Consider the following 25,346-nt stretch of genomic DNA (forward strand, 5'->3'; position numbering starts at 1 on the left):
ACACACATGCCAAGAGAGGAAACAGAATGCTGTGGTTAAATTTACATGTGTGTTGATACTGGTCAAAAAATTGATGAAAACAAGACTGTGGCTACTGCAAAACAGTTGTTTTTGAAGTTGTGTGGAGATTCAGGAAATAAGATGCTAGATGTAGGTAGTTGACAGTTTGAGGCATAGGCATACATCAACACATACCACACACCAGTAATCCTCACTCCTTTCTGGTCTACGGTTACCAGAACTTTTATTTTTCACACCCTATCCTTTTGGTCAAAATTGGCCCAATCTCCAAGTTTAAAATGTGTCATGACGAGCACATGCCAGATACATTCACACATCCACATGTCCCCCAAATACAGAGGTACAGTGTTATGGACCTTGAAAAGCTGACTTCACATCAATTTTTCTTCTTCTTCTCAGTAAGTAGTAAACCACATTTTCAAACAATGCAAATAAAACTGAACAAGTCCATTTTATCTTAGACTTTTTAGATAACCTTTTAGTGCTTAGTCACTATGCTGCCAAGTGGGGACTGTGGCTCTGTGGCTCATGATTTCTTGTGAGAGAGCAAGAATGGGCAGAGGTGTCGTTATTGCAGGCATCTGAAGTATGTCATGTCTCTTCCAAATTCTGGAAACTCTTTCATTCTCTGTTGTGTGAGGGTGAGGATGAGAATGAGTATGTGTGTGTGTGTGTGTAGAGATCAGACTGCAGAAGTAACTGGGTTACTCTCCTTGTATTTCTCCCAGATTCTTTTGGAACCACCCTTTTACTTGCAGGGTTCATTCTAGCTTTTCCAGGTCACCTGGATTTATCTTGTTTTTCCCCACCTGGATTTATCTTGTTTTTCACCTTCAGGAAGATTAGTCAGTATTTTCCAAAGGAAGAGTTTTTCCAAGACCCCCCCAAGCCAAGCTTTACTCTAGAAAGAACATATTAAGATGGGGACATGTCTGTTGTGACATACCCTCTAAGTGCATAAGTGGTAAAGCTGAGACTTGAACCTTGAGTTTCAGAGTCTAGATTCTGTGTCCCTTTGACTTCGCTGCATTTCATTTTCTCATTTGGAATCTGAAATCTGAAGTGTTACTGACAGGAACTGCCCGAAGTGTGTTTCTGCACCATCTGTTATAACAGTTGTGCAAGGCAAGCTGATAATGAGATGACCTTGAAGATGCTGAACTTTCATGAGACAATGAGTTGGGTTTTTGGTTTTGTTGGCTTTGTTTTAGTACTTTAAAATCACATTTAGCTTAATGACCTCTGATGTCTAGTTACTAAAGCAAGCCCTCAAAGAACTTTGGCATCACTTTGTTAATAGTTTTTAATCACTGCTTTGCCCGCTCACAAAGCATTCCTGTCAGGGTGCACAGGTCTGCCCATCTCGGGCTTGGTCCTGGTGATTTCTCTTGCATGCAGCCCCAGAGTTGCTGGCCCAGGAGCCTGGCTCACTCTTGCCTTTAATCCTCCCCTGCCCTTCCAGCTTCCTGCGGGTCATGAGCCGGTCCATGCCTCTCTTCATGACGCTGGCCTGGATCTACTCAGTGGCTGTGATCATCAAGGGCATCGTGTACGAGAAGGAGGCGCGGCTGAAGGAGACCATGCGCATCATGGGCCTGGACAACGGTATCCTCTGGTTCAGCTGGTTCATCAGCAGCCTCATCCCTCTGCTTGTGAGCGCCGGCCTACTGGTGGTCATCCTGAAAGTAAGGCTGCTTCACTGGTTCCTCCCTGTGCTCCCCAGGCTACCGGCTCAGAAGAAAAGCACAGATTGTTTGGGAGGGATAGGGTCAGAGGTGCAGTCCCTGCAATTCCTTCATTTTATAGTTGGGAAAAGTGATGAAACTTGGTGAGACCCCGAGAAGGGCAGCAACTTGCCCAGTGTCTACCCAGCCGGTTAGTAGCTAAGCCGGACTGAACCTAGGAGTCTCATGTCCTAGGTGAGCATGTGCTTAACTACACCATGCTATCTGCTTGGTGATGGCTTGTGATGGTATCTGAGAGTTACTCATTTTCCTAGATATATGTATTGGGTGATGATTCTGCCAGAATTTCTAAAAACCATAATCAGAAGGATAGATACTGTTGTAGGTTAAGGTTTTCTGGAAGCAGAGGCTGAGATAGAGTTTGGTGTATGTTTATTTCTTAGGAATCTATATATATCCAAGGAACAGAGAGGATGCAGGATTGAGCAGAGACAGGAGTTGAACTGTGGTGCATGGCTAAGCCCCTGGGCACTCTGGCCATGGAGTTGAAATGTCCAGCCCTTTAGGTTACCCCAAGGCCTCCCTCTCTGACAATCCATAGTCTTAGGCCCCTCAAATAGTAACTAGAAAGATGCGCCCCAGAGCTGGGCAGCTTTCTGCAACTGGGACAAACCCAGAGCAGTTGGCACCTGAGGCTGTCCGCTGACAGCCAGTCAGCAAGCCTTTCCATGAAGGGGACTCTGTACAGTGCAGTTCTGTGTCCACCCCTTACATTAATAGATTTACGTGCCAATTTTTTCTCAATTGTTTCATTAAAGAATACGTCTTTTAAAAACAAATGTTGTTAAAAGCAGAGGGGTACCAAGGAAAAAAAAACTAACAATTAATTGAATACTAGCTACTAATCATTACAAGTGAGTACTTACTGATTGCCAAACACTATTTAAAACACATGCATGTGCTGTCTTATGATGTCCTCACTAAGTAACCCATTTAACATACAAGGAAACGAGGCCAAGGAAGGTTAAGGACTTCCCTGAGGTCACCCGGCAGTATGGCAGAGCAGTTCTTGCTGAAATCAAGCCCCACCTCGTGTTTTGATATCTGACTGCCAGACCTGAGCTCTGTGGCCAGGATGGGGGTCCCGTGGTTGGTGGGTGTGAACTGCTCTGCCAATTGTGTGTTCGTAGGTCCTTGTGAAACAGAACCAACTACTTGAGAGAAATTTGGCAGGTCCACAGAGTTTGGATGGTTGTGTGGCTCCAGAATCCATGGCACGGTCTCACAGGGGATGGCCTGGCCATTTTCCTTGGCTTTCAGAGAGAGAGGGGTCACACAGGATGCTATCTCCTGCAATTCTTTCTTGGTGCTTATAGTCCTTATACAAGGTGATATTATTTCTTGGAGAAACAATGAACAGAATTGTCTGTTGAGATGAACCTGGGTGAATATCAAGCCTGGACTTTGTTCTGTTTCTGACTCTACTATTCTTTTGCTGTGTGGTCTTGGGCTGGTCATTTCCCTTCTGTAGACTTCAGTTCACTCACCAGAAAAATGAACAGCGCTGTTTCTCTATATCATCTTTAAGAGACTAGGAATAAGCCCTGGCTGCTTCCCATGGATCATTGCTTATTGAGAGTCTTACTCGGTCTCTTTCTTCCCAGTTAGGAAACCTGCTGCCCTACAGCGACCCCAGCGTGGTGTTTGTCTTCCTGTGTGTGTTTGCCACGGTGACCATCCTGCAGTGCTTCCTGATTAGCACGCTCTTCTCCAGAGCCAACCTGGCGGCCGCCTGTGGAGGCATCATTTACTTCATTCTATACCTGCCGTATGTCCTGTGTGTGGCGTGGCAAGACTACGTGGGCTTTACCCTCAAGATCTTCATGGTGAGTCGCTCTGGCCCTTCGGCAGTACCTGCAGTCACACCCGCCCCTGGCATTTCACCCCTGCTTTGTAGTCCAAGCTGAAAACAGAAGTTAAGAGATTCTCTTTCCATGGGGACTTAAGCCTCAATTCTAGACTGTATGCTCCTTGAAGGCAGGGACTGTGTAGTTTATCGTTAGGCCTCTGAGTGAACACTGGTTGAGTTTGATAGTTTTGAGGGAGCCAGACTGCACCAGCTGCGGGTAAATGGCCCTATCCTTTAGAGCATAGAGGCTTGTTCTGCCTTTTATGTCCCAGCTCTGTTGGCCATGTTAAGCTCACCACAAAGTCACAGCCACAGATAGAACTGAAAGTTCTTGAGGTCAGAGCTGGCTTGTTCTGGACCTTTGTCTTCCTTGTGTCCAGTTTAACTTGAGTAATATTTTCTAAACTTCATGACTGAGGAACAGGTGCCCCATCTCCCCACGAATCCCTGACTTTACTTCCTTCTTTTGTACAGAGGAGGAGAGGCCTTTGAAAGTATGCAAGTCCCTGTAAGAGTGAGTTGTTTCCTGAGTTTCCCATAAGATGCTCCAAGTGTTTCTGTCTGGACCCATTAGGTATCAGCAGCCCCAGACAGGTTCCTATGACACTGAGCCCATCGCCGACCAAGCAGGGAGCTTGAGAGGACCCTGAAAAATGCCTGTGTGTGTCTATGTGTGTGTATAAGGTACAGTTGCTGAGCCCTTGAGACATCTTTAGAAGCATAAAACTCTAAAACTCTAGTTTTATATGCCATCATATATGCATTTCTGAAATGTGTGTGCATAATGAGTGCTTATAAATAGAATCACTTTATATGCTGTCAAGGAGCCCACTCCCCTGAAGGGACTCTATAGATGAATATTTCCATATCTTGTAATTGATCCATTTTGCAAATTCACATTTCTCCAGGTGGCATTTACATTAGCAGTGATAGGAAAATGAGAGACAAGGAGATGGATGAATGAATTTTGCCTCTTTTACACAGAGCCTGATGTCTCCTGTGGCTTTTGGGTTCGGCTGTGAGTACTTCGCCCTTTTCGAGGAGCAGGGCATTGGGGTACAGTGGGACAACCTCTTTGAGAGCCCCACAAAGGAGGATGGCTTCAACCTCACCACCTCCGTCTCCATGATGTTGTTTGACACCTTCCTCTACGGGGTGATGACGTGGTACATCGAGGCTGTGTTTCCAGGTACACTGGACTTCCACACTGCTTTTGTCTTCATCCAGGAAAAAGAAATTTCTAACCGTTTCATTTTCCTCTCTTTGTGCTGGAATTTCTGCAGGGCCCAGGTCTTCTTGGAAAGTGGTTAGGGCTTTAGACCTATGGCAAACAAATTATCTCTAAGGAGAAGCTACTGATGCTAAAAGTACAGCTTTTACTACTGACCTAGCTCTTATTTCTTGAGCACTATGTGCCAGGCACCTGCACAGTGTCTTATAAATGATGCTTTGGTTCAATTTAATACTCATAAGACTGTTGTGAGGGAGTTACTGTTCTACCCAGTTTTTGCAAATGAGAGGAGTATGACGCAAAGAAGTTAAACAACTTACCTGTGGCCACATAACTGGTTAGAGTAGGTGCTGGGAGGTGAACCCAAGTGGGTTACACTGAGTCAGCTTGCCCAGGAGAGCCCTCCCAAGCTGAACCAGGTCTGAAATTCTGTATCCCCCGAGTTACCACCAGCAGAGGTTCCTGAGTACAGCTTATGAATAACAAGATACACATTGGTGCTAAGCCCTTGCCTGTGCTTTAATCGAAAGTCATAAAAGTTCATTTTTGTACTTCCCTAAAAAATCTTCTTGACTGAGGCCTGCCTTGAATATATTTTCATAGAAGATCAAATTCTGAGAGAGTGAGGTTTAACCCTTTCTTGGTTCACTTTCTGATTTTTCTCCAAAGGAGTGGCCATGAAATATTGATTACCTCTCCCTACTCGAACTACCTGAATGTCCCACACTGAATGTGCAATTCTGTGTTGTACAGATCTGGATTCAGATTCTGAATCCTTCACTTCACTGGCTGAGTGATCTTGAGTGGGCCACTAATCCCTCAGTCTCCTCGTTTCTAAAGTGGGAACGATAACCTGCCTCATGGGGTTGCTGGAAAGATTCAGAGACGTGCAGGGTGTTTGTCGTGCATAGTAGAGCTCAGCAAATGTCAGTCCCTCCTCTCCCACCTCCATTGCGTTCTGTCCTGTCTTCCACCAGCTGTGTCAGGGGGAGACATCAAGGAAGCTGTGTCTGGGATACCTGGGGGTCGCTGGGGCGTTACAGAGTTCAGCTCACATCTGTGCTTGGCTTTCAGGCCAGTATGGAATCCCCAGGCCCTGGTATTTTCCTTGTACTAAGTCCTACTGGTTCGGCGAGGAAAGTGATGAGAAGAGCCACCCTGCTTCCAGCCAGAAGGGAGCATCAGAAAGTGAGTTTTGCTGACCTGCATCCCCCTGACTGCCATGCTGGTGCCCCTCCTGGCCCTCCTTGAGTGGGCAAGGAGTGGCTCCCTCCCTGAAGAGTCTAAAACCCCCCTGGGGGCAGAGACATCCCATGAGGTGCCCCTTTCCAAGTTCTTGACTGCATTGTGTCCAGGGCTGTTGACTTCTGGGGGAGTTGCTCTCTGAGTTCCTACGGGACATTTCCTTTGCTTTCTTGGCTTCATTAAAAAAAAAAAATGACTTTGATCTCTCCCTTCACCTCCACCTGTCCCTCACACACATATACACGTACTTTGTGCTCAGTATGGCTTCCTAAATCTTTCAGAAGTCCCTCCTCTGCTGACCTCTTCTGTGCCCTGCCCACACTCGCCAGTGTGACGTGTGACGTCCTTGGTATGGCTCATGAGATCCCTTACCACCCACCCCTGCCCGCTGATCCAGCTCCTCCTCCTGCCATTTCTCCTCTTCTTCCCCAGCCTCTCTGAGCCTTTCTCACTGTATTCCGATCACCAACACTAGTGCCCAGTAAGGCCCTAATTAAAGATTTGTTGCCTGCTTGCCTGAGAAACCAGAAATAGCCATGGAGAGAGGACAGTTGTAAAATTACAAGACCCTGCGTCTTGACCTTCCACTTGTTAATGTATTCTGTGGGCTGATTTTGTCCTGTCTTCTCACAGTCTGCATGGAGGAGGAACCCACCCATCTGAAACTAGGTGTGTCCATTCAGAACCTGATGAAGGTTTACCGAGATGGCATGAAGGTGGCTGTTGATGGCCTGGCCTTGAATTTCTACGAGGGGCAGATCACCTCCTTCTTGGGCCACAATGGAGCTGGCAAGACCACCACCATGTAAGAAGCGGGTGTGGCTCTCTCAGAATCAGCTGCAGGAAGGTTCTTTCCTATAGTCAGAAACTCATACCTAAGGACATTATGTTGCTTGCCCAGGGCAAGGGCAGAGCACCTGAGGAGTTGATGAGTGTAAAAGTATCATCTTATCACGAGAATGCTTTCCAAATGCTGGATTTTCCTAGATATTATTTCTTCAGGTCAAAATAGGCTGGGGACCTTTTGATGACCTTTCCCATTTGGTTCTCAAAATTCTGCAGTGTTTTAGAACCTGACATTGTGGCGGATCTGAGAAAGGGTTTCTTTGGGACTGGTTTGGTCAGGATTGGGAGGCAAGGATGTGAAAAGGAAGATAGGCTGTGTTGGAGGGAGAAGGCAATTTCTGGAAACTCTGTCTCTAAGCAGATGTGAGGAACAGCTGGGCAGCTGGCTGTAAGACTGCCTTCTCTGGGACCTATAAGAACCTTAATAATGAGCAGTTTCAGAAGGGAACACGGGCCATAAACACACCAGAGTTACCCTCATAGGCTTTCAGTGTAGCCCATCAACCATTTCAGAGGGTATATTGGTGGGAGGGGGGAGGTAACTTCTTTTTCCTGTTATGTATTTTTTAAATGCACGATTAACATATTGCAAACATTGCCGAAAACCTTTAAAAATCTTTAAAATCTAAAAAATCCTAACACACAAATTATTTTCGTCTTTACATAATTGGTTCTACTTTGTCCATTTGACTCTAACATGATTTTAGGCACACAAAATGTGTGTTTTAAACTGTACTTCCCATTGCAAATTGGAATCTTTAGTTAAAAAATGCCTGTGCTGAAATTGCCATTTCCAATACATAGGCCCACCCCTATCTGTTCACTGAGGCAAAGAGTCCTTTGCTGTGTGGGTGTCCCCTGGGGTCTCTTAGGAAGGAAAGAGGGTGGAGGGTTGCCACCTCTGCTTTCCACCCGGGCTCTGCAACCTAGAATGGAGCATCTCCAGGGCAGAAGTGCTAACGCTGACTCCTGTACTTTCACATTTTTGTCCTCAGGTCCATCCTGACTGGGTTGTTCCCTCCCACCTCGGGCACTGCCTATATCCTAGGGAAAGACATCCGCTCCGAGATGAGCACCATCCGGCAGAACCTGGGGGTCTGTCCCCAGCATAATGTGCTGTTCGACATGTGAGTACCAGCGGCCCCTCTACGGAGGTGTGTCAGGAGTGATGGGCAGAGTTGGACTTAAGCATTTTTACCACCTTTAGGGGTGGCAGGTCTCACCTTCCTGGACATGTTGAGACTTCATTGTCCTTCAGTTTTAGAAAAGTGAGTTGTGGGGTGGGAGGTGTTACATTGGTCCAGCCAGTGGATGGGGGCTGGGGAAATGGTGCCGTCTATTGCTGTCCTTCTAGAGCAAGGAACCCTGTCTCCCCACACACCCTCCCTGAGGCTGCCACAGCTTTCACCTGGTGGTACCCTGGGCCCTCAGGATGTGGGCTGCATGCTTCCTGCTCAGAACTTTGCTCCCATTCAGCCTGCCCATCAGCAATCAGGGAGCCCCTGTGGTGAGCAGACAGAGACGTGAGCTCTGTGACCTTGGGCAAGGGCACCACCTTCTGGGCTCCGGTTTTCTTTTATCTAAGTGGGCAGCTCAGACTTGTGTCCTCTAGAGGAGTCCTTCTTCTGTCAGGGCTGAGGTCCTTTGCAGTTCAAGGGAGTTGCTCCAGGCTGAGGCAGCTCCTTGGTTGGTGGGCCATGGAGAAAGGCTCTCCGAGGACCTGCTGCTGCCTGATGGGTGGAATAGAGTGGATGTGACCTGTCACAATTTTGGTGTTGTTTCTTGAGCAGCTCATGTGGCTGCTCACTGTGGTTCTGCCTTGAATCCTTCCTGGAGATTATCTTGCAAAAATGGATAAAGCTTAAAAAAAAAAAAGTGGGGAAAGAAAAATGTGCCTGTCATGTTCTGGGTGATGAGGTACTGTGTCTGTGTGTCCTGGGGGCCCAGAGTGACCTGCCCCTCCGTCCCCAGGCTGACTGTCGAGGAGCACATTTGGTTCTACGCCCGCCTGAAAGGGCTCTCCGAGAAGCACGTGAAAGCTGAGATGGAGCAGATGGCCTTGGATGTTGGTTTGCCGCCAAGCAAACTGAAAAGCAAAACAAGTCAGCTGTCAGGTGAGGCCCAAAGCTGTCTTCCTCCTCCACCTCCCCTTCTACACACACACACACACACACACGAAATATGGCTGCCCTAGGGTCCCCTGCTTCAAGGAAGGGGAAGGGTGGGTCAGAACCGTGTCCCGGACTTGTCCCCAGGGGGGTGCCTCCACTTGTCTCTTGCCTTTAACCCTCTGCCATCATTCAATGGGCTGGTCTGGGGCTTGTCTCCTCTCGCCGTAGGTGGAATGCAGAGAAAGCTGTCTGTGGCCTTGGCCTTTGTTGGGGGATCCAAGGTTGTCATTCTGGATGAGCCCACAGCCGGTGTGGACCCTTACTCCCGCAGGGGGATATGGGAGCTGCTGCTGAAATACCGACAAGGTCACTGATGTGTATTTACTCTGTTCTGGGCTGGGAGGGGGAAGGAAGGGAGGAAGGGAGGGGCTCTCAAAGACTGGCTGTATCTCAGGGCTGTTCTTGCTAGAGCAGCAGAATTTCTTCTCAAGGAGAATATGGAGCTGAACTCCGAGCTCAGCCCTGGTCTGCAAGTAGGAGGCCTGGTTTACAAGACACTTCAAGTTTGCACTTCAATCCCTAGGGGCCTGCATGGAGGAGAGAAATGGGGACAAAGGGTGTCCTCTATGGGCCCCCTGGGCCCCCTCCAACATAGAACTTTCCCTTGCCTAGTATCATGGTCCCCTGCAGACAGATTCCTGAGAGCCGAGGCTGTGTCGTCCTGTATCTGTGTCCCCACGTGGTGCACTGTGCTTGCATGTTGACAAGTAGAGGAACACTTGAGTGGGTGGGAGAGCTGCAGTCGGTTTGTGTGACCCCATGGACTGTAGCCTGCCAGGCTCCTCTATCTGTGGGATTCTCCAGGCAAGAATACTGGAGCGGGTTGCCATGCAGTCCTCCAGCGGATCTTTCCGACCCAGGGCTTGAATCCGCATCTCCCTGGGGCTCCTGCATTGCAGATAGATTATTTACCGCTGCGCCACCAGGGTAGAAGATACAAAGGATGGTATGGTACAAGGCACACAGGTTTGGAGTCAGCTCAAGTTGGCCCAGACTTTGGAAAAACCATTAAACTTACCTCAGTGTCTTTATCTATAATGGTGGTTAATTCCTACCTTATGAAAAGTGGAAGTCACTCAGTTGTGTCTGCTGTTTGCGACCCCATGGACTGTAGCCTGCCAGGCTTCCCTGTCCATAGAATTCTTCAGGTAAGGATACAGGAGTGGGTTGCCATGCCCTCCTCCAGGGGATCTTCCCAACGCAGGGGTCAAACCCAGGTCTCCCACATTGCAGGTGGAGTCTTTACCAGCTGAGCCACCAGGGAAGCCTGCCTTATGAAGGATTTAGTTGAATGAGCCCCAGCACACTAACACATAGATCACCTAACACACTGCTGGCCTGGAGCTAGCTCCCAGATAAACATTCCTGCCCTTCGTTCTATGAGGATGCAGAAGCTGTCCTCACGACATTACCAGCCTGGGGGTCACAAGCACACAGCCTTGAGGTCTTCCTCCCAGGCGTCCCCCGGCTCTTATTTCTGCAGCTGTGGCCCCTGTGAGCAGTGAGGATGGTCAGCCTCACCTGTGCCATGTCCCTGTGTTTGTGCCCGGCAGGCCGCACCATCATCCTCTCCACGCACCACATGGATGAGGCGGACATCCTGGGGGACAGGATCGCCATCATTTCCCACGGGAAGCTCTGCTGCGTGGGCTCCTCCCTGTTCCTAAAGAACCAGCTGGGGACAGGCTACTACCTGACCCTGGTCAAGAAGGACGTGGAGTCTTCCCTCAGCTCATGCAGAAATAGCAGTAGCACTGTGTCATACCTGAAAAAGGTGAGTTGCAGTCTCAGTGCGTCCGGGGAATCGGGACTCTGGCTATGACTGGCTTGTCCATACCTGCCCCGGTCTGCTACCTTGAGGCCACCAGCTCCCTGCTCTGTGCCCTGTGGAGTCATGTTGTACCTCCTGCATGGAAAGCTACAGAGACTTCTGTTCCCATCGCGTTAGCTCTGCTCAATCCCGTTTCCTTTTTCTTACAGAAACACAGTGAGTATAGGAGAAGGTCCTTACAGGACTAATGTTGTTGAGGAAGAGAGGTTTGCCAAGAGTTAAGAGCCTTGGCTGCAGAATGCCCTGCTGTGTCTCCTCATTACCTTTAAATCTTCTTGACCTAAACTTTTAAACTACAAAACAGCAAATATTTATTGAGCACTGATTTCATGCCAAACACTCAATCCAGCAGACTCTGGGCATAAAAGAAAATCATGATAATAGTTGTAGCATTGTTATCATTTGTAGGCTTTTTTTTTTTTTAAAAAAAAAACATCATCTCAGAGTACAAAGCAACCCTGGGAAGGAGGTATTGTACTTAATATCCTAGACGATGGAAGTGAGGCTTGGAGGGATTTAGTTCATTCAAGGTCATCCAACAAGTGCATAACAGAGGAGGGACCAGAACCCAATAGCAAGATATGTACTCCCCTGTAATGCAGTACATGTCTGAGATTTATTTGTGTATTCCAACAGTGGCACTCAAAACACTTAGCAATATATCCCATCCTTGACCTCCTGTCCACTTGTTTACCTTTTAACTAGTGTCTGGTGAGTCAAAGTATAGTCTGAGGCCAGTGGCATTGGGATCACTTGGGAACTTGTGAGAAATGCAGAAACATGGGCCCAAATCAGACTTGCTAAATCAGATTCTGCGTTTTAACAAGGTCCTATGGTGAAGAGACACAAATTAAAGTTTGAGAAGCTCCAAACAACACAACCAGGCGGGTAAATCCCATGCCCAAGACTGTTGACGAGAGCCTGGTCACAGCACTTATAGGTTTGTGGGGGGTTTTCTGGCCTTGCTACATGGCTTATGACATCTAATCCCTTGACCAGGGATTGAACCCCTGCCCCCTGCAGTGGAAGCACGGAATCTTAACCACGGAACCATCAGGGAGGTCCCTACAGTATGCATTGGCAGGCCAGAGTTCTTTTGAGCTCTGTTTCCTGTGCACACAGCACACACATGTTAGATCAGACAGTGGCTTCAGAAGCCAAGACTGCCTGGCTGCATGCCTCTCAGGAGAAACTTTTTGCTCCAGTTCTCACACACAGGAGCCTCTCGGAAGCCCCGCCCCGGTGAAGGTGGTGGTGGCTGTACCTTGCTCGGTCCCTGACCCCTTCTCACCTCCTTCTTTGCCATCAGGAGGACAGTGTTTCTCAGAGCAGTTCTGATGCTGGCCTGGGCAGCGACCATGAAAGTGACACGCTGACCATCGGTAAGGACTCTGGGGTTTCTTATTCAGGTGGTGTCTGAGCTTCCCCCAGCTGGGCAGAGTGGAGGCACAGGAGGAGAGGTGCAGAGGCTGGTGGCGCTGACTCAAGGTTTGCTGCTGGGCTGGGCCTGGGTGGCTGCGGGAGCAGGTGCAGCTTGGTGGCGGAGTGGCCTAACGCTTGCTGGGGAGCCTGGGGCTTGGTCTGGGAGCCAGCAGGGCAGTGTCCTAGAGAGCTGAGATGATTGGGGTGGCGGGTGGTTCCCCACCCATTCAGCTGAGATGAATGGGTCTGGTTGGACACTGGACACCTCCCTCATGAGGGATGTCTTGGAGTCCAAAGTCCCCACTGAAACATGTGGAATGGAAGCCTTTACCGTGGGCAAGTCTAACAACTGGCTCTTCCCAGGAAGACCTCTCCTTCCATAAACTGATTAACCCTCTGTTGAGATAAATAGAGGAGCCTCCTCAAACAGATTAAGAGAAAGAGGAAGAACCTCTTAAGGTTCCTTTAGTCAGGTTTTCCATTGAATAATCCTAGCTTTTTGGCAATAGACACAGCTTTCAACCTCAGAAAGTCATTCAGCCATCCACCCCCACCTACCCACCGTACACTGAGGGCCTACGCTGTGCCCGGCTTTGGTGATGCAACGGTGAATAAGACCCAGTCCCCGCCCCCAGGGACCCTCGGGCCAGAGATGAACCTGTGGAATGACTTCAGTGTCTGGGCCAGCTGTGGTGTGCAGGCAGTGGGCTTCTGAGGAGCAGGCAGAGGATGAAGGAAGGGGGCCCCTGAGCTGGCCAAGCCGTATCATATCTGTGCTGCGGTCCCTACAGATGTCTCCGCGATCTCCAACCTCATCAGGAAGCATGTGGCCGAGGCCCGGCTGGTGGAAGACATCGGGCATGAGCTGACTTATGTGCTGCCCTATGAGGCAGCCAGAGAGGGAGCCTTTGTGGAACTCTTCCACGAAATTGACGACCGGCTCTCAGACCTAGGCATCTCCAGTTACGGCATCTCAGAGACTACTCTGGAAGAAGTAAGTTCAGTGACTGACTGTCAGAATTGAGCAGGGCCAACAATCCTGGGGCCAGACAGGCAGCCTGCATGTCTGCTGGGGGAGTAGGATCACCATGGACCTAGGCACTGAGCCCTCAGGTCGTTGGCACCTGGGCAGTGTTGGTCCCACTTAAGCCTTTAAGATTTCAGTGGGAGATGGTAGGGAAGAAATGAGGATTGCTCCTGGGGTGACCGAGTCATGACCACGCCTAGGAAAAGTCCAGCATTTATGGAAAACCTACTTATATCTTGGGCTAACCTGGGTGTGTTTTGTTTTTGTTTTGTTGTTTTCAATCATTGTAACTCATTTAATCCTCATAACAAGATGAGAAAATTGACATGAAGGGATGCTGAGTTAGGATTCAAATCAGGGGTTTTGAGCTTCAAAGCCCACACTCTATTACTGTGTAAGCAGTGCCCCTCTTTAGAGAAACCTCGAGGGTTGGAAGGGATATAAAAAGTGTCTGTCCTAGTAGTCCCCAAGTTAGCCTGTGCAGCAGAATCTTCTGAGAATATTCTAAAAATGTCAACTCCAGGGTCTTTGAACCAGAATTCCTGGAGGTAAGACCTTAATGTCTGTGCTTTTATTGCATGCTTCCTGGGCAGCGTCTGTAGATCAGAGTTTGGGAATCACCTGTCTAGTTCAGGTTGCCTTCTGATGTTGGAAACCCTGCCATCACATTTCTAGTGATAGGGAACGCCTCTTCTCCTGATCATCCTGTCTTGGATAGCCTGTTTTGGTGCTGGCCTGCTCAAAGATTTCGGGCCAAAGACTTGAAGAAGCCACTTGGCTCATTCCCTGTAGGTTCAGAACAAATTCCTCCTTCTGCAGTGTCCTGATGTCATAGCTTTAATTTGAAAGTGACTTTCTGAATTGATAGCTTTCACCACTGGGGAAATGTTCTCTGGTATAAATGGCTGCTCTCCTAAGTGACTCTGACAAAGTGTTCTCAATAAATGAAGCTTTCACGTTATGTCTTTAGGGGCTCGCGTGTTCAGTCATGTAATAATCATGACAGTTGCTCTCACAACGTGGTGCTTATTATAATCCTCTCATTCTCATTTTTCAGATATTTCTCAAAGTGGCTGAAGAGAGTGGAGTGGATGCCGAGACCTCAGGTAAGCCTCCAAAGGGACTGCATGCCCTCTGGGCTGTGCCACCTGTAGACTCTCTTAGCTCACCAGGGTTTGGCCTTTCCCTTCAAATTGTTTTATGACGTTCTTACTTTTACTGAATAGGCTTTTAAAATTTCAGAGAATTTGTTTTATTACAAATAAAACTTGGGGTTCCTTCCTTTTGTCTCCAGATGGCACCTTACCAGCAAGACGAAACAGACGAGTCTTTGGGGACAAGCAGAGCTGTCTTCGCCCTTTTACTGAAGACGATGCTATGGATCCAAATGATTCCGATATAGATCCAGGTCCGTTTGGGCGAGATCTGTGTTTTGTTGCTTGAAAGTGAATTTCCCTCTTGTGTTTTCTGGTGTTATCTTTCAAGGCCCTCGAACCAGGATGATAGATGCCTACAGGGTCTAAAGAGAAGAGAGAGAATGAGAAAAGCCACTTTCCCCTTTCTGGTGCTGTGCATACAATCAGACCTGAAAGAGCCTGTCCTGCCCACTTCCTGCACTGCACTGAGACCTCTCACTCGAGACACACATCAGAAGACAGCCCTTTATTCCTCTGAATCCATTTATTATCTTTTCTGTAGAGTCCCAGTTTTCTCACATTCATTAGGTGTTTAATTGTGGAATAAATGTTCTTTGAATGGGTGGATGATTTTGCAAGAGTGAGGTGAATTTGCTACTAGAGTTGATTGTACCCTTCAACTTAGCTATTTTCGAAGACTGTATCCGTGTGTGTTTGACTGGGATAGAGAAGGGGAGACAGGAAATCAAGCAAATATTGGTGAGATGTCAGGTCACTGCAGTTAGAAATTGTCTGTATAAGATGAGGATTTCTAGAAAACTTTTCTGAACAGAAACCTTCCTGGCTGTCCTGTCCCTGTGCCATGTTGAATGTGCGACTCTCGTGTTTTCCGAAACTTCATACATTGTTAGCACTTAGATCACCTGAATGTGTCCACCTCTTAGCTAGAGATATAATAGGCGGGAGACAAGTTGCTGTTATATGTTCTCAAAGTATGTCAGCCTACAGACATGGCCTGTTTTATAGAATATTCTGTAAGAAATTGAGGATGACTCGATTCGTTTGAATGGCTTGATATAACTATTATGTGTGAGCACGTCTCTTCAGCTGTCTCAAGACACCTTCATTTTTCTGTGCTCATCAGACAAGAACCAAAGGCAGAGACTGCTACTGCGGTACATTTGGGGCCATACCTTTTCCATGGACATGAATTTGTCATAAAAGCCCTTCATTCCTTTACTTCTACCTCCAAATGCAAGCCTCCAAGGCGGTGGCTAAAGATGCAGGAGGGAGGAGGCTGGGGATGTAAAAAATGCCTGATATAATCTCTGACCTTCAGTGATGGCTTTCTGCAGAATCCAGAGAAACAGACCTGCTCAGTGGGATGGACGGTAAAGGTTCCTACCAGGTGAAGGGCTGGAAGCTCACACAACAGCAGTTTGTGGCCCTTTTGTGGAAGAGACTGCTGATTGCCAGACGGAGTCGGAAGGGATTCTTTGCTCAGGTGAGCAGTGTGTTCCTGGCCAAGGACTCAGACTTCCTTAGTGGGCTACAGGCTCCCGGCCAGTGAAAGCAGGGTAGCATCATTGTTAGAAGATGGACACTGGAGCCAGATTATCTGTATTTCAATCCCAGTTTGCTTCTTGCACTTACGTATCTGTTGACAGATTACTTCTCTGAGCCTCAATCTCCTTATCCATAAAATGGGGATGATAATAATAGTACCTATGATATGTTATGAGTACGTACTTGGAATGGGTCTCAAGTTAGAAATTTCTGTGTGTGTTAATTTTCTCTTAGAGGAGAGTGTAACAAGGACAAAGTCTAGAAAAACTGGATGAGCAAATTAAACTTTCAAAACTTCAGAGATGATATGCCTAGATGCACTCAACATATGAATTTATTGGAGACTTGATTTTTCTCTAAGTTGATGTTTAACTGCAGACTGATAGAAAAGATAACCAGGGGTCAGAAAAAAAGTGGTAAACAGAAAAGACTTGTTATTCTCTGTTTGCATGCTAACTTGTTGGGTTGGGAGGATTAAATTATTCCAGTCTACAAAATCAAGAAGTGTAAAGAAGTTACAGAGATTCTTTCCCACAGGCTATGCAAAGAATATGAGTTTGGAGCATGTAGATTTATGTATGAATTCTGGTTCTGCTACTTCTTGGCTGTGTGGCCTTGGGCAAGTTGCTTAGTCTTTCTGAACCTCAGTTACCTTGTTTTTTGATTGGTGATAATTATATTACTAGTTAGGGTTGTAGTGATAATTAAATGAGATAATGCTTATATAGTATTTTCCCATGGAATTAGTTACATAATGATTAATTTTCTCCATTGAAACTTGAGAACATTAGAACCAGGGGCATTATTTGAATCTTTTTTTTTTTTTAAAGGGTAAATCTCTCAGGAATAAATGGAAGGAGCTTAGAGTTTGCTTATAAAATATGTACAAGTTGTTTTCAGAAAAGGTACAAGTGTAAAGTTTAAGGTGGTTTGTTCATGTGCTAAGTCACTTCCATCGTGTCCAACTCTTTGTGATCCATAGCCTGTAGCCTGCCAGTCTCCTCTGTCCATGGGATTCTCCAGACAAGAATAGCAAAGTGGTTTGCCACGCCCTCCTCCAGAGGATCCTCCCGATTCAGGGATCAAACCCGCATCTCTTATGTCTCCTGCCTTGGCAGGAAGGTTCTTTACCACTAGCACCACTTGGACAACCCCCTTAAGGTGGTTTAGTAAGGATTACTTGTGCTTTTTGAGGCTGTCAGATAAAGAAATGGCAGCTGTTCCCATTCCCTGGAGGCAGTGCTGTATAGTGATTTTCTCAGAGTATGGGAGCTGAATGGTCTGTCTGCAGATTGCAGACAAGAAGACTGAGGCCATAGGGGTTGTGACTTCAGATGGATACAGGAGAGAGACAGAAAGAAGGAGAGACAGAACGAAGCTGCCGTTCTTCTGGCTTCTGGTCCATGCTTGGGCTCTCAATTTTCCTCGGTGCTGAGCTGGGCTCATGGCCAGTGTGGTCTTCCTCAGGTTTTCAGGGAGAAGAGGGACCCAGTGTCCTGAGTCACCCTGACATGTGACTGCTGTTTACTCTGTGAAGTCCTCAGCTCGGTGCCCCTGCCAGGTGGCCACAAACTCAGGCCTTGTCTTGCCAGCTTCCAGAAATTCACCCAAGGGAAGGGGTTTAGATTTCAGCCTCCACTGCTTCCAACCTGCCACGAATGTCTTGATGGAGCTAGGCCCTGCACACACCCCAGTACTGGCTGGTCTGAGGCTACCTGGGCTGGAAATGGTCTTCTTTCTAACCTCTGTCCTTCTCTGGCAACTCTTCTCCATCCTTGCCCCCTGGTTATAGATTGTCCTGCCAGCTGTGTTTGTCTGCATCGCCCTGGTGTTCAGCTTGATTGTGCCGCCCTTTGGCAAGTACCCCAGCCTGGAACTTCAGCCCTGGATGTACAATGAACAGTACACGTTTGTCAGGTATGCATTTGCCTTCGGCACCCGGGGGGAAAGGAGGGCTCAGGCTGACCAGAGTGTTGTCTGTGCTGAGGGCCAAGGGGAGGGGACTCAGTTACACAAGGGCATGGATTTATCAGCTATGGCTACAGCCTCACACAAGCTCATGATAGATGCAGGAACAGCAGTGAAGCAAACCTGAAGTAACAGGGCTTTGAACTCCTTTCCTCTCTATTTGCTGTTGTCAGGAATATACATGTCTTATGTAAATAATCTACCCTTGCAGAAAAATCTGCTTGAGCTATAATATACTTGGATTCTTACACTATGTCTTTATTTTGCGGTTGAACACAGGGTTTCCATACACTCAGACCCTCACACCTCCAAGTTCTTGTTTTCTGCATGGTGCAATTCACATATTTATTATTTAGTCTTAAGGTTACAGATAATAGCTCGTGTTTTTTTTTTAAGACAAAAGTACTGCTATTCTGTAACAATCCAGTGCTTCAAACAAAAGAACAAAGGAATTTCTCCATCTTCTTATGCAGAAGTTTTCCTCTGTCCCACAGTATTTGCAAACCTTTCTATGGAGAAGTGTGCCAGTGATGTCCAAGGGAAGCTTCAGGGAAGCTTTAAAGAAAAGAAAAAAGAAACATAAGCATGCAAACTAGTCTCCTTTTCTCTAATTCCATTCTTCCTTCCTATTTAGTGCAGATTTACCTCCTTCTTTTCTTTCCCAGCTTGTGTTGCCCGGGGCTGTGGAGCATGGGCTTGTTTTGTGTTTATAACTTCTGCCCATCATTATTTGTGCTTTCCAGTTGTCCATGCAAACATTAAGCCCATAAAATCTGCCTTCCTTTCTCTAGAAAACCCCCCTTGTCTATGCCTAATGATTAATTGTGAAAGTACTTTTGAAATACTGATCTTTAATGAATTCATGGGCTTCCCATTAAAACGTATGTGGGCGCACATGTGTGCACCCCTCCATATTTATCACTTATTTACACAAGTTCCGCTTTTTTGGAGTGCTGTACGTCATCTTGACACCAAATAAACAACGAGAGGCTGAGTTCCTTGTGGGTGGGTTCTGTGTTTCTATTTTAAGAGCTTGGCAGGATTTGGCACACGGAAAGTACTTAATAAAGTGTTTAATTTGGGGGGAAAAAAAAAGCCTTTCCCCTCCCATTCATGGTTTAAATGAGTTGCTAAGCTGGCTGCTTTTCATGTATCTACAGTAATGATGCACCTGAGGATGTGAGCACCCAGGAACTCTTAAATGCTCTCACCGGAACACCTGGCTTTGGGACTCGATGTATGGAAGGAAACCCGATCCCGTGAGTGCCACTTGAGCTGTGAGCCCCTCCACTGCTGGCTTCTTGCGCTTGTCACATGGTTTGATCTCTGCACTGCTTTCGTATGCCACCTGGTGATGACCATCATTTACCCTTTGAACCAGTTTTGATTTTAAAGGAGCTAATGTAGTGATTTAACCCTAGCATCTAGGAACAAACATAACAGACCAGTAGACTCTTCTAGCATCCTGCCAGGAAAATGATTATAGACATTTGTTTTATGCTTTAGACATTAATATTTAATTTAAATAGTACTTCATAATGATCCCTTTCCCCCAGCTCCTATACCTGACTGCAGAGATAGGCACCCATTATGTATAATTTGTAGTTTTGCTCATCAGTTTCTTCCCTCTAAAAGCCTGAACGGTTGACATCATTTTTATAAAAATGGACATTTTCTTCTTTCAGAGTTACATATTTTTGTCATATTTTCCTTCAAAGTCCTTTTTTTTTTTTTTTAAAGTAGGTAGCATATAAAATAAATTCAGTGAAATACTCATTTGACTGTCATTGTATATGGGGAGAAGGCATGTCCAGAGATCTCTCTGAGTAAAGACAGTGAAGAGTGGTGAGGAGCTTCTGAGAGCTCAGCGAAGGTAGAAGCGGGTTCAGGTTTCCAGGCTTGGGTAGAATTTGCACTTGAGGTTGTTAACCACAGATTCAAGGATTATGGAGAGTGTGGGAAAGTTTAGGAAGACTGGAGAAGGGCAAACTTGAATTCCAGGTTTTAAAGGGAAGATAGTGAGCCTGCAGGTGACAGACCAGTGAGCATACCACCTGGGTGTGCAAGTTTTAATGTGTGCTTGTTAAACACGTAGCTGTTATATACTTGTTGGCTCTAATTAACTCTGGATACTTACTGAACATTTGCTAGTATTTAGTACTTAATATGGAGAAGGCAATGGCAACCCACTCCAGTACTCTTGTCTGGAAAATCCCATGGATGGAGGAGCCTGGTAGGCTGCAGTACATCGGGTCACTAACAGTCAGACATGACTGAGCGAGTTCACTTTCACTTTTCACTTTGATGCATTGGAGAAGGAGATGGAAACCCACTCCAGTGTTCTTGCCTGGAGAATCCCGGGGACCGGGGAGCCTGGTGGGCTGCCGTCTATGGGGTCGCACAGGATCGGACACGACTGAAGCAACTTAGCAGCAGCAGCAGTATTTAATAAATGTAAATCCTGACAGTTAATATCGGTTCCTAAAGAACAAGATGACCAAGGTGGAGAAGGACAAATTTCATAAGATTTGTGATGAGATTCCGCTTGGAACCAGAGAGCAATCCATAAAACTGTTCGTTTGATGTAAGAATCATCTAAACCCTGTGGCTTGGCTTCAAATCGTAGGGTTTTAAAAGTGTAAGGGATATGAGAAATGCCTTGTTGAAATGTGACCTGTTGAAATAAGTCATTTTACAGTTTTCTGGAGAAAATAGGCTCCAAGAGGGCAAGTGACTTGGTGGTCTCACAGTTATTCAGAACTCAGACATAAATGCCTGACTCGTCACCTGGGATGCCTGCAAACAATCTAGCTCTTTGTGAGCCAAACACTCTCACCTTGGCTCACTCCCCCAAATTCTTTACTTGTTTTAAAACATGTAAAAAGTGAATCTTGACATTCTTCCCCAGATTTTCAGCATAAAATGTAGACTTTTCCCGAGGCGTATGTCTTCTGACTCCTGCCTCCCTCTTCTCATCTCCCATCACTCTTTCTCATAGCTCATCACATTCCAGCCCCGCTGCCTTCCTGTTGTTCCTTATTTGTAGAACACTGGGGACCTTTTCAGCTGCGCTCTGTTGCTTCTGCTTGTAATGTTCTTCCCCCCAATCCCTGCCTGGCTTGTTCTCTGTCATCATTTAGGTTTTGGCTGAAATATATGACCTCTTCAGGTGGTCCTTTCTCACCAGACATTCTCCCTTTATTTTGCTTGCATTTTGGCCATCAAAGATTACATTATTTGTTAATTAATCTTTCCTGGGAACATAAACTTCATGATGGCAGAGCCTTTGTCTTTTCACCCCAGATTCTCAAATATGCAGGACAGTGTCTGGCACATAGTAGATGCTCAGTGAGTGTTTGTTGAGTGAACCTGTGGGTGAGTGATTGCATGCTGGTGATTGGGTTGACTTGAGTTCAGTATATGAGCACTTAGGCCTTCTTTGTGTTCCATGGTATTTAACTGTAAAATGAGTCTGTAGCTGACAAGTCTGTGGGACGGATCAGTAACCAAGTTGTGAGGGATGTATGTGTATTCGCAGTTGTTATTGATTGGTCCTGTGCTCCGAGGTGACAGGTGAGGCCAGACCCTCTTGGGTGATGCTATCCTTGGTGACCCTTTTCAGAGAAAGGCCCTGCTTGGTGGGAGAGGAGAAGTGGACCACCGCCCCAGTCCCCCAGACCATCACGAACCTCTTCCGAAATGGAAACTGGACGATGGAGAACCCCTCGCCCACCTGCCAGTGTAGCAGCGACAAAATCAAGAAGATGCTGCCTGTGTGCCCCCTGGGGGCAGGGGGGCTGCCTCCTCCTCAGGTGAGGCCTTTCAGTGTGCTTGAGTGAGCGAGGTGTAGGGTGGACTGGGAAGAAGGAATGGATGACATATTTTGAAGTCAGCCTAGGTCCTTCCTTGTTTGAGATACAGCCAGAAACAACACTCTGGATCAGTGGTCTGTGGAAGTCAGGCTGCAGCCTCTTCTGCAGGGCTGGTCCCAGGACAGACTGACAGACGCAGCTGCATCTCCACCTCTGCCATAGAGGAGCTGGTGACCTTGGATGGGTCACTCTGGGTCCCTGGGCCTGTTTCCTCACTGCTGAATTAGGGAGGCTGGCCTGTGAAACTTCTGTGAGGGTTATAACTCTTGACAATCCTTGGAGGCTGTGAGTGAGAGAAGCAATTCTGAGTCATTTTTTCCTGAGAATTTCAGGAAGAGGCTTGCTTGCGATGCCTCTCTGCTGCCTTATCAGCATCCAGGCTGCAGGACGAGGACAAGGAACTTTAACTAGTGTTGAAAAAGTAGTCCTTAGTGGTTGCTGCTCCTTAAAATAGCACTTCATCTCTTCATCAGCGTAACTCCAAGGAGGAAAATTCACTAGGCATAGTCAATGGTGCTGCTCCCTAGAAACCTTTTGTAACCGTGAAGAATGATACTTCATGGTCTATTGCTTAGCTGTTCAGAGTAATTTGCTGGGAATCACCTTGACTTGGCATAAAGGGCAGAATGGACCAGGCCTTGGTGATCGGCTGATGACAGTGTCCAGGCCCTGTGGGCAGGGTCTGCTCACACTGTGGTACATGTTTGAGGAACATGTGTCATTTTTGTTCTTGATTTGATTTCTGTTCCCATTCTGGCCCATAAAGACACATGTGCTTGGTTTTTCTGATGACAGAGAAAACAGAATACTGCCGACATCCTTCAGAACCTCACAGGAAGAAACATTTCGGATTATCTGGTGAAGACATACGTGCAGATCATAGCCAAAAGGTCATCATTTACAATCCTTGGCCCCTGCTTAGTTGTTACTGATTAGAGGAATTAAAGGCCTAAAAAATAGGAGATTGAGTAGTGGTGGGAAACATCACAGTTTGGCTTGATGTTGTCCTTTTGAAGTTTAGGATATTCTTTCAGATTAGAAAAGGTAATGGGAAGTATTATGAATATTCAGATTGAAGACTGAGGTTGCCTGGTTCCAGAATGAAAATAAATCTGGATTTAAATTCTAATTCTGCCACTTATCTGCCGTTTGACCATGGCAACCAGTTATCCTTTTAAAGCCTTAGGCTGTATATAACATGATAATAATGTTGCTCCCAGTAGTTTGTTGTAAGGATTAAATGAAATGATACACGTAAAGTACTTCTCATGGATGGAATGAGTGATAAATATGTGGCATTATCAAGAGAGCCCTGAGTTCTCAGAACTTCTCTGTGGAGCCTTAGAAGAGCCGTGTAGCTTCTTGGGGCATCACTGCATCGTCCTGAATGCATTAGCTCCCCCATTATTTGCAGTTTTGCTTTCGTCAGTTTCAGTTACCCATCATTAGCTGTGGTCAGAGAATACTAAATGGAAAATTCCAGTAACAAACAATTCATAAGTTTTAAATGGCATGCTTCTCTGAGTGGTGTGATGGGAATCATCCCACTGTGTCTCTCCTGGGATGGGAATTGTCCCACTGTCCAGTATAGCCACACACCATAAATGCTCCCTTCCCTGGCCCTTTTGGTGATCAGATGGACTGTCATAGTATTACAGAACTTATGTCCAAGTAACATTTTATTTTACATGATAGTGGTCCTATTGACCTTCAAAGAAAATGACAGGTGATAGGAAAAAATAGTATATGTAGGGGTTGGTATTATCTGTAGTTTTAGGCATCCACTGAGGGGTGTTGGAGTGTGTCCTCTCCAATTAAGGAGGGGACTGCTGTACTTAGCTGATGCCCAGAATATGCTTGCTTTAGCTTCCTTCCCATCAGCTTGGTTATATTTGTTCCCCTAAGTTGGAGTTCCAGTGACTTTTAATGACAAGGGTATGCTTGAATGACAGTTACTGTTTGTTTCCAAGAAAGAAGCTTAACCTCTCCATATGTTAGCCATAATTGAACTATTATTTTTGAATTTAAAAAGTTTGTAGTTTGATCACGTCTTTGTTGGTTTTTTAATTGTTTTAATACAAGGCATGACCTTCCTAAAAATAATAAGGTTTTGATATATGGAGAAGAAAAGACATGCTTATTAGGGCTTCTTTCCATTGGCAAAACCCTACAACACCAGCCTGATTGTAGAGTTATTTCTGTCCCTTTGTTGTATCCCCAGGTAGATGTTTCTAACTTTTGTATGATCAGGAAAAGGATCAATGTTTCTTTGGACTGATTTCTGGTTTCTTTGTCTTTGGCCCTTGCTACAGCTTAAAGAACAAGATCTGGGTGAATGAGTTTAGGTAAGTTGACTCCTCTGTGCTTTTCTTTTTCTTTTCCTTGACTCCTACACTCAGGAGGATGGTTTTGATGCAGTTTTCTTGGACCCTGGGAAGTTGTTGGTTTAGGGATGGTTTTACCCTTAGCTCAGTGCCCAACTGCCACTTCAGAGGCCTTTGGAATTTTTGCATATTGATGTCCTTGAGGAGATTTAGAAGTTCCTTGTGGGTCTCTAGGGACTTGACAGGAAGCACGATGTGAGGGAAAAACCTATGCTAATTAAAATTATCAAATCAGATTCCTAGGAGTCCTAGGGGCTCAAGAACAATTTTTCAGGTCTTTGTAATAACCAAGAAGGTCTTATATGAAATAGGAGGCTTCAAAACCATTTGTTCATTACATTTCAACTCATTTATCTTTCTGAGTTTTTTTTTTAAATAACAATGTTTCTTTTAGGAAATAAGAACAGAGTTCCATCAGGAGAGTAAGAATCCTTTTCTTTGCTGCAGTCAGGCTCTCTCCTCTCCACCTCCCACCACCATCCCTTCCCGTATCCCTCTGAGTTTTGAAGAAGCAGATGGGACTGGGGAAGAAAACCGAAGGAAGCATCCTTGAAGCCCTTTATTACTCATGAGAAATGAGATGCCTTACATAGCTGCCTCAGAACTTTGTTTTTTGACCCTATCTCCCACCTTTCTTCTTTGCCTTTTTTCCCCAAGAGCCAGGACCTACTGACTAACTGAATAGAGTGGATGCAGAACCTTCTCTGGTTCTCCTGCTGTGAAAGGGCCACAGCCCATCTATAAGCCCTCCCTGGCCTCTCTGGCCAATGTCTTCCCTGCTCATCCTGACTCCCCATCTGCTTGCCTTGAGACCCATGTTCAGGCTGAGCCACCAGGGGTGGGAGGAGCATCTGTGAGATGAATGAGCATTCTTTCCTCAACATCTCAGATGTCTCATTCTGTGTATAATCAGACCCAGGTCCCTCTCACTTGGGCAGAAGCTGTAAGAGTTAAGAGACTGCCAGGATCCATTAGAGGAGACCAAGGTGAAACTTCCTCTGAGTCCTATTTTGGTCCTACTTTGAACATACA

The 25,346-nt window shown here is 46.4% G+C and overlaps 1 protein-coding gene across 5 annotated transcripts in view; it reads left to right on the forward strand.

The window, feature by feature from the left end:
* Nucleotides 1–25,346, forward strand: part of ABCA1 (ATP binding cassette subfamily A member 1) — a 132,837-nt gene that overhangs the window by 85,838 nt on the left and 21,653 nt on the right. For 4 of the 5 annotated variants that reach the window (XM_070459352.1, XM_070459351.1, XM_070459353.1 and 1 more), the window contains 19 exons: nt 1,484–1,706; nt 3,371–3,592; nt 4,600–4,804; nt 5,921–6,034; nt 6,725–6,896; nt 7,933–8,064; nt 8,909–9,051; nt 9,277–9,414; nt 10,662–10,882; nt 12,349–12,427; nt 13,153–13,355; nt 14,446–14,494; nt 14,683–14,796; nt 15,880–16,028; nt 17,883–18,007; nt 19,219–19,317; nt 21,681–21,870; nt 22,726–22,820; nt 24,243–24,275. In XM_070459352.1, the coding sequence (XP_070315453.1) occupies nt 1,484–1,706; nt 3,371–3,592; nt 4,600–4,804; nt 5,921–6,034; nt 6,725–6,896; nt 7,933–8,064; nt 8,909–9,051; nt 9,277–9,414; nt 10,662–10,882; nt 12,349–12,427; nt 13,153–13,355; nt 14,446–14,494; nt 14,683–14,796; nt 15,880–16,028; nt 17,883–18,007; nt 19,219–19,317; nt 21,681–21,870; nt 22,726–22,820; nt 24,243–24,275 (2,706 nt within the window). Of the gene's footprint in view, nt 1–1,483; nt 1,707–3,370; nt 3,593–4,599; nt 4,805–5,920; nt 6,035–6,724; nt 6,897–7,932; nt 8,065–8,908; nt 9,052–9,276; nt 9,415–10,661; nt 10,883–12,248; nt 12,322–12,348; nt 12,428–13,152; nt 13,356–14,445; nt 14,495–14,682; nt 14,797–15,879; nt 16,029–17,882; nt 18,008–19,218; nt 19,318–21,680; nt 21,871–22,725; nt 22,821–24,242; nt 24,276–25,346 lie in introns of all 5 variants that reach the window. The other variant, XM_070459354.1, reaches the window with a different exon arrangement.

The sequence above is a fragment of the Odocoileus virginianus genome, chromosome 31 (genome assembly GCF_023699985.2).
Source record: "Odocoileus virginianus isolate 20LAN1187 ecotype Illinois chromosome 31, Ovbor_1.2, whole genome shotgun sequence".
Classification (NCBI taxonomy): domain Eukaryota; kingdom Metazoa; phylum Chordata; class Mammalia; order Artiodactyla; family Cervidae; genus Odocoileus; species Odocoileus virginianus.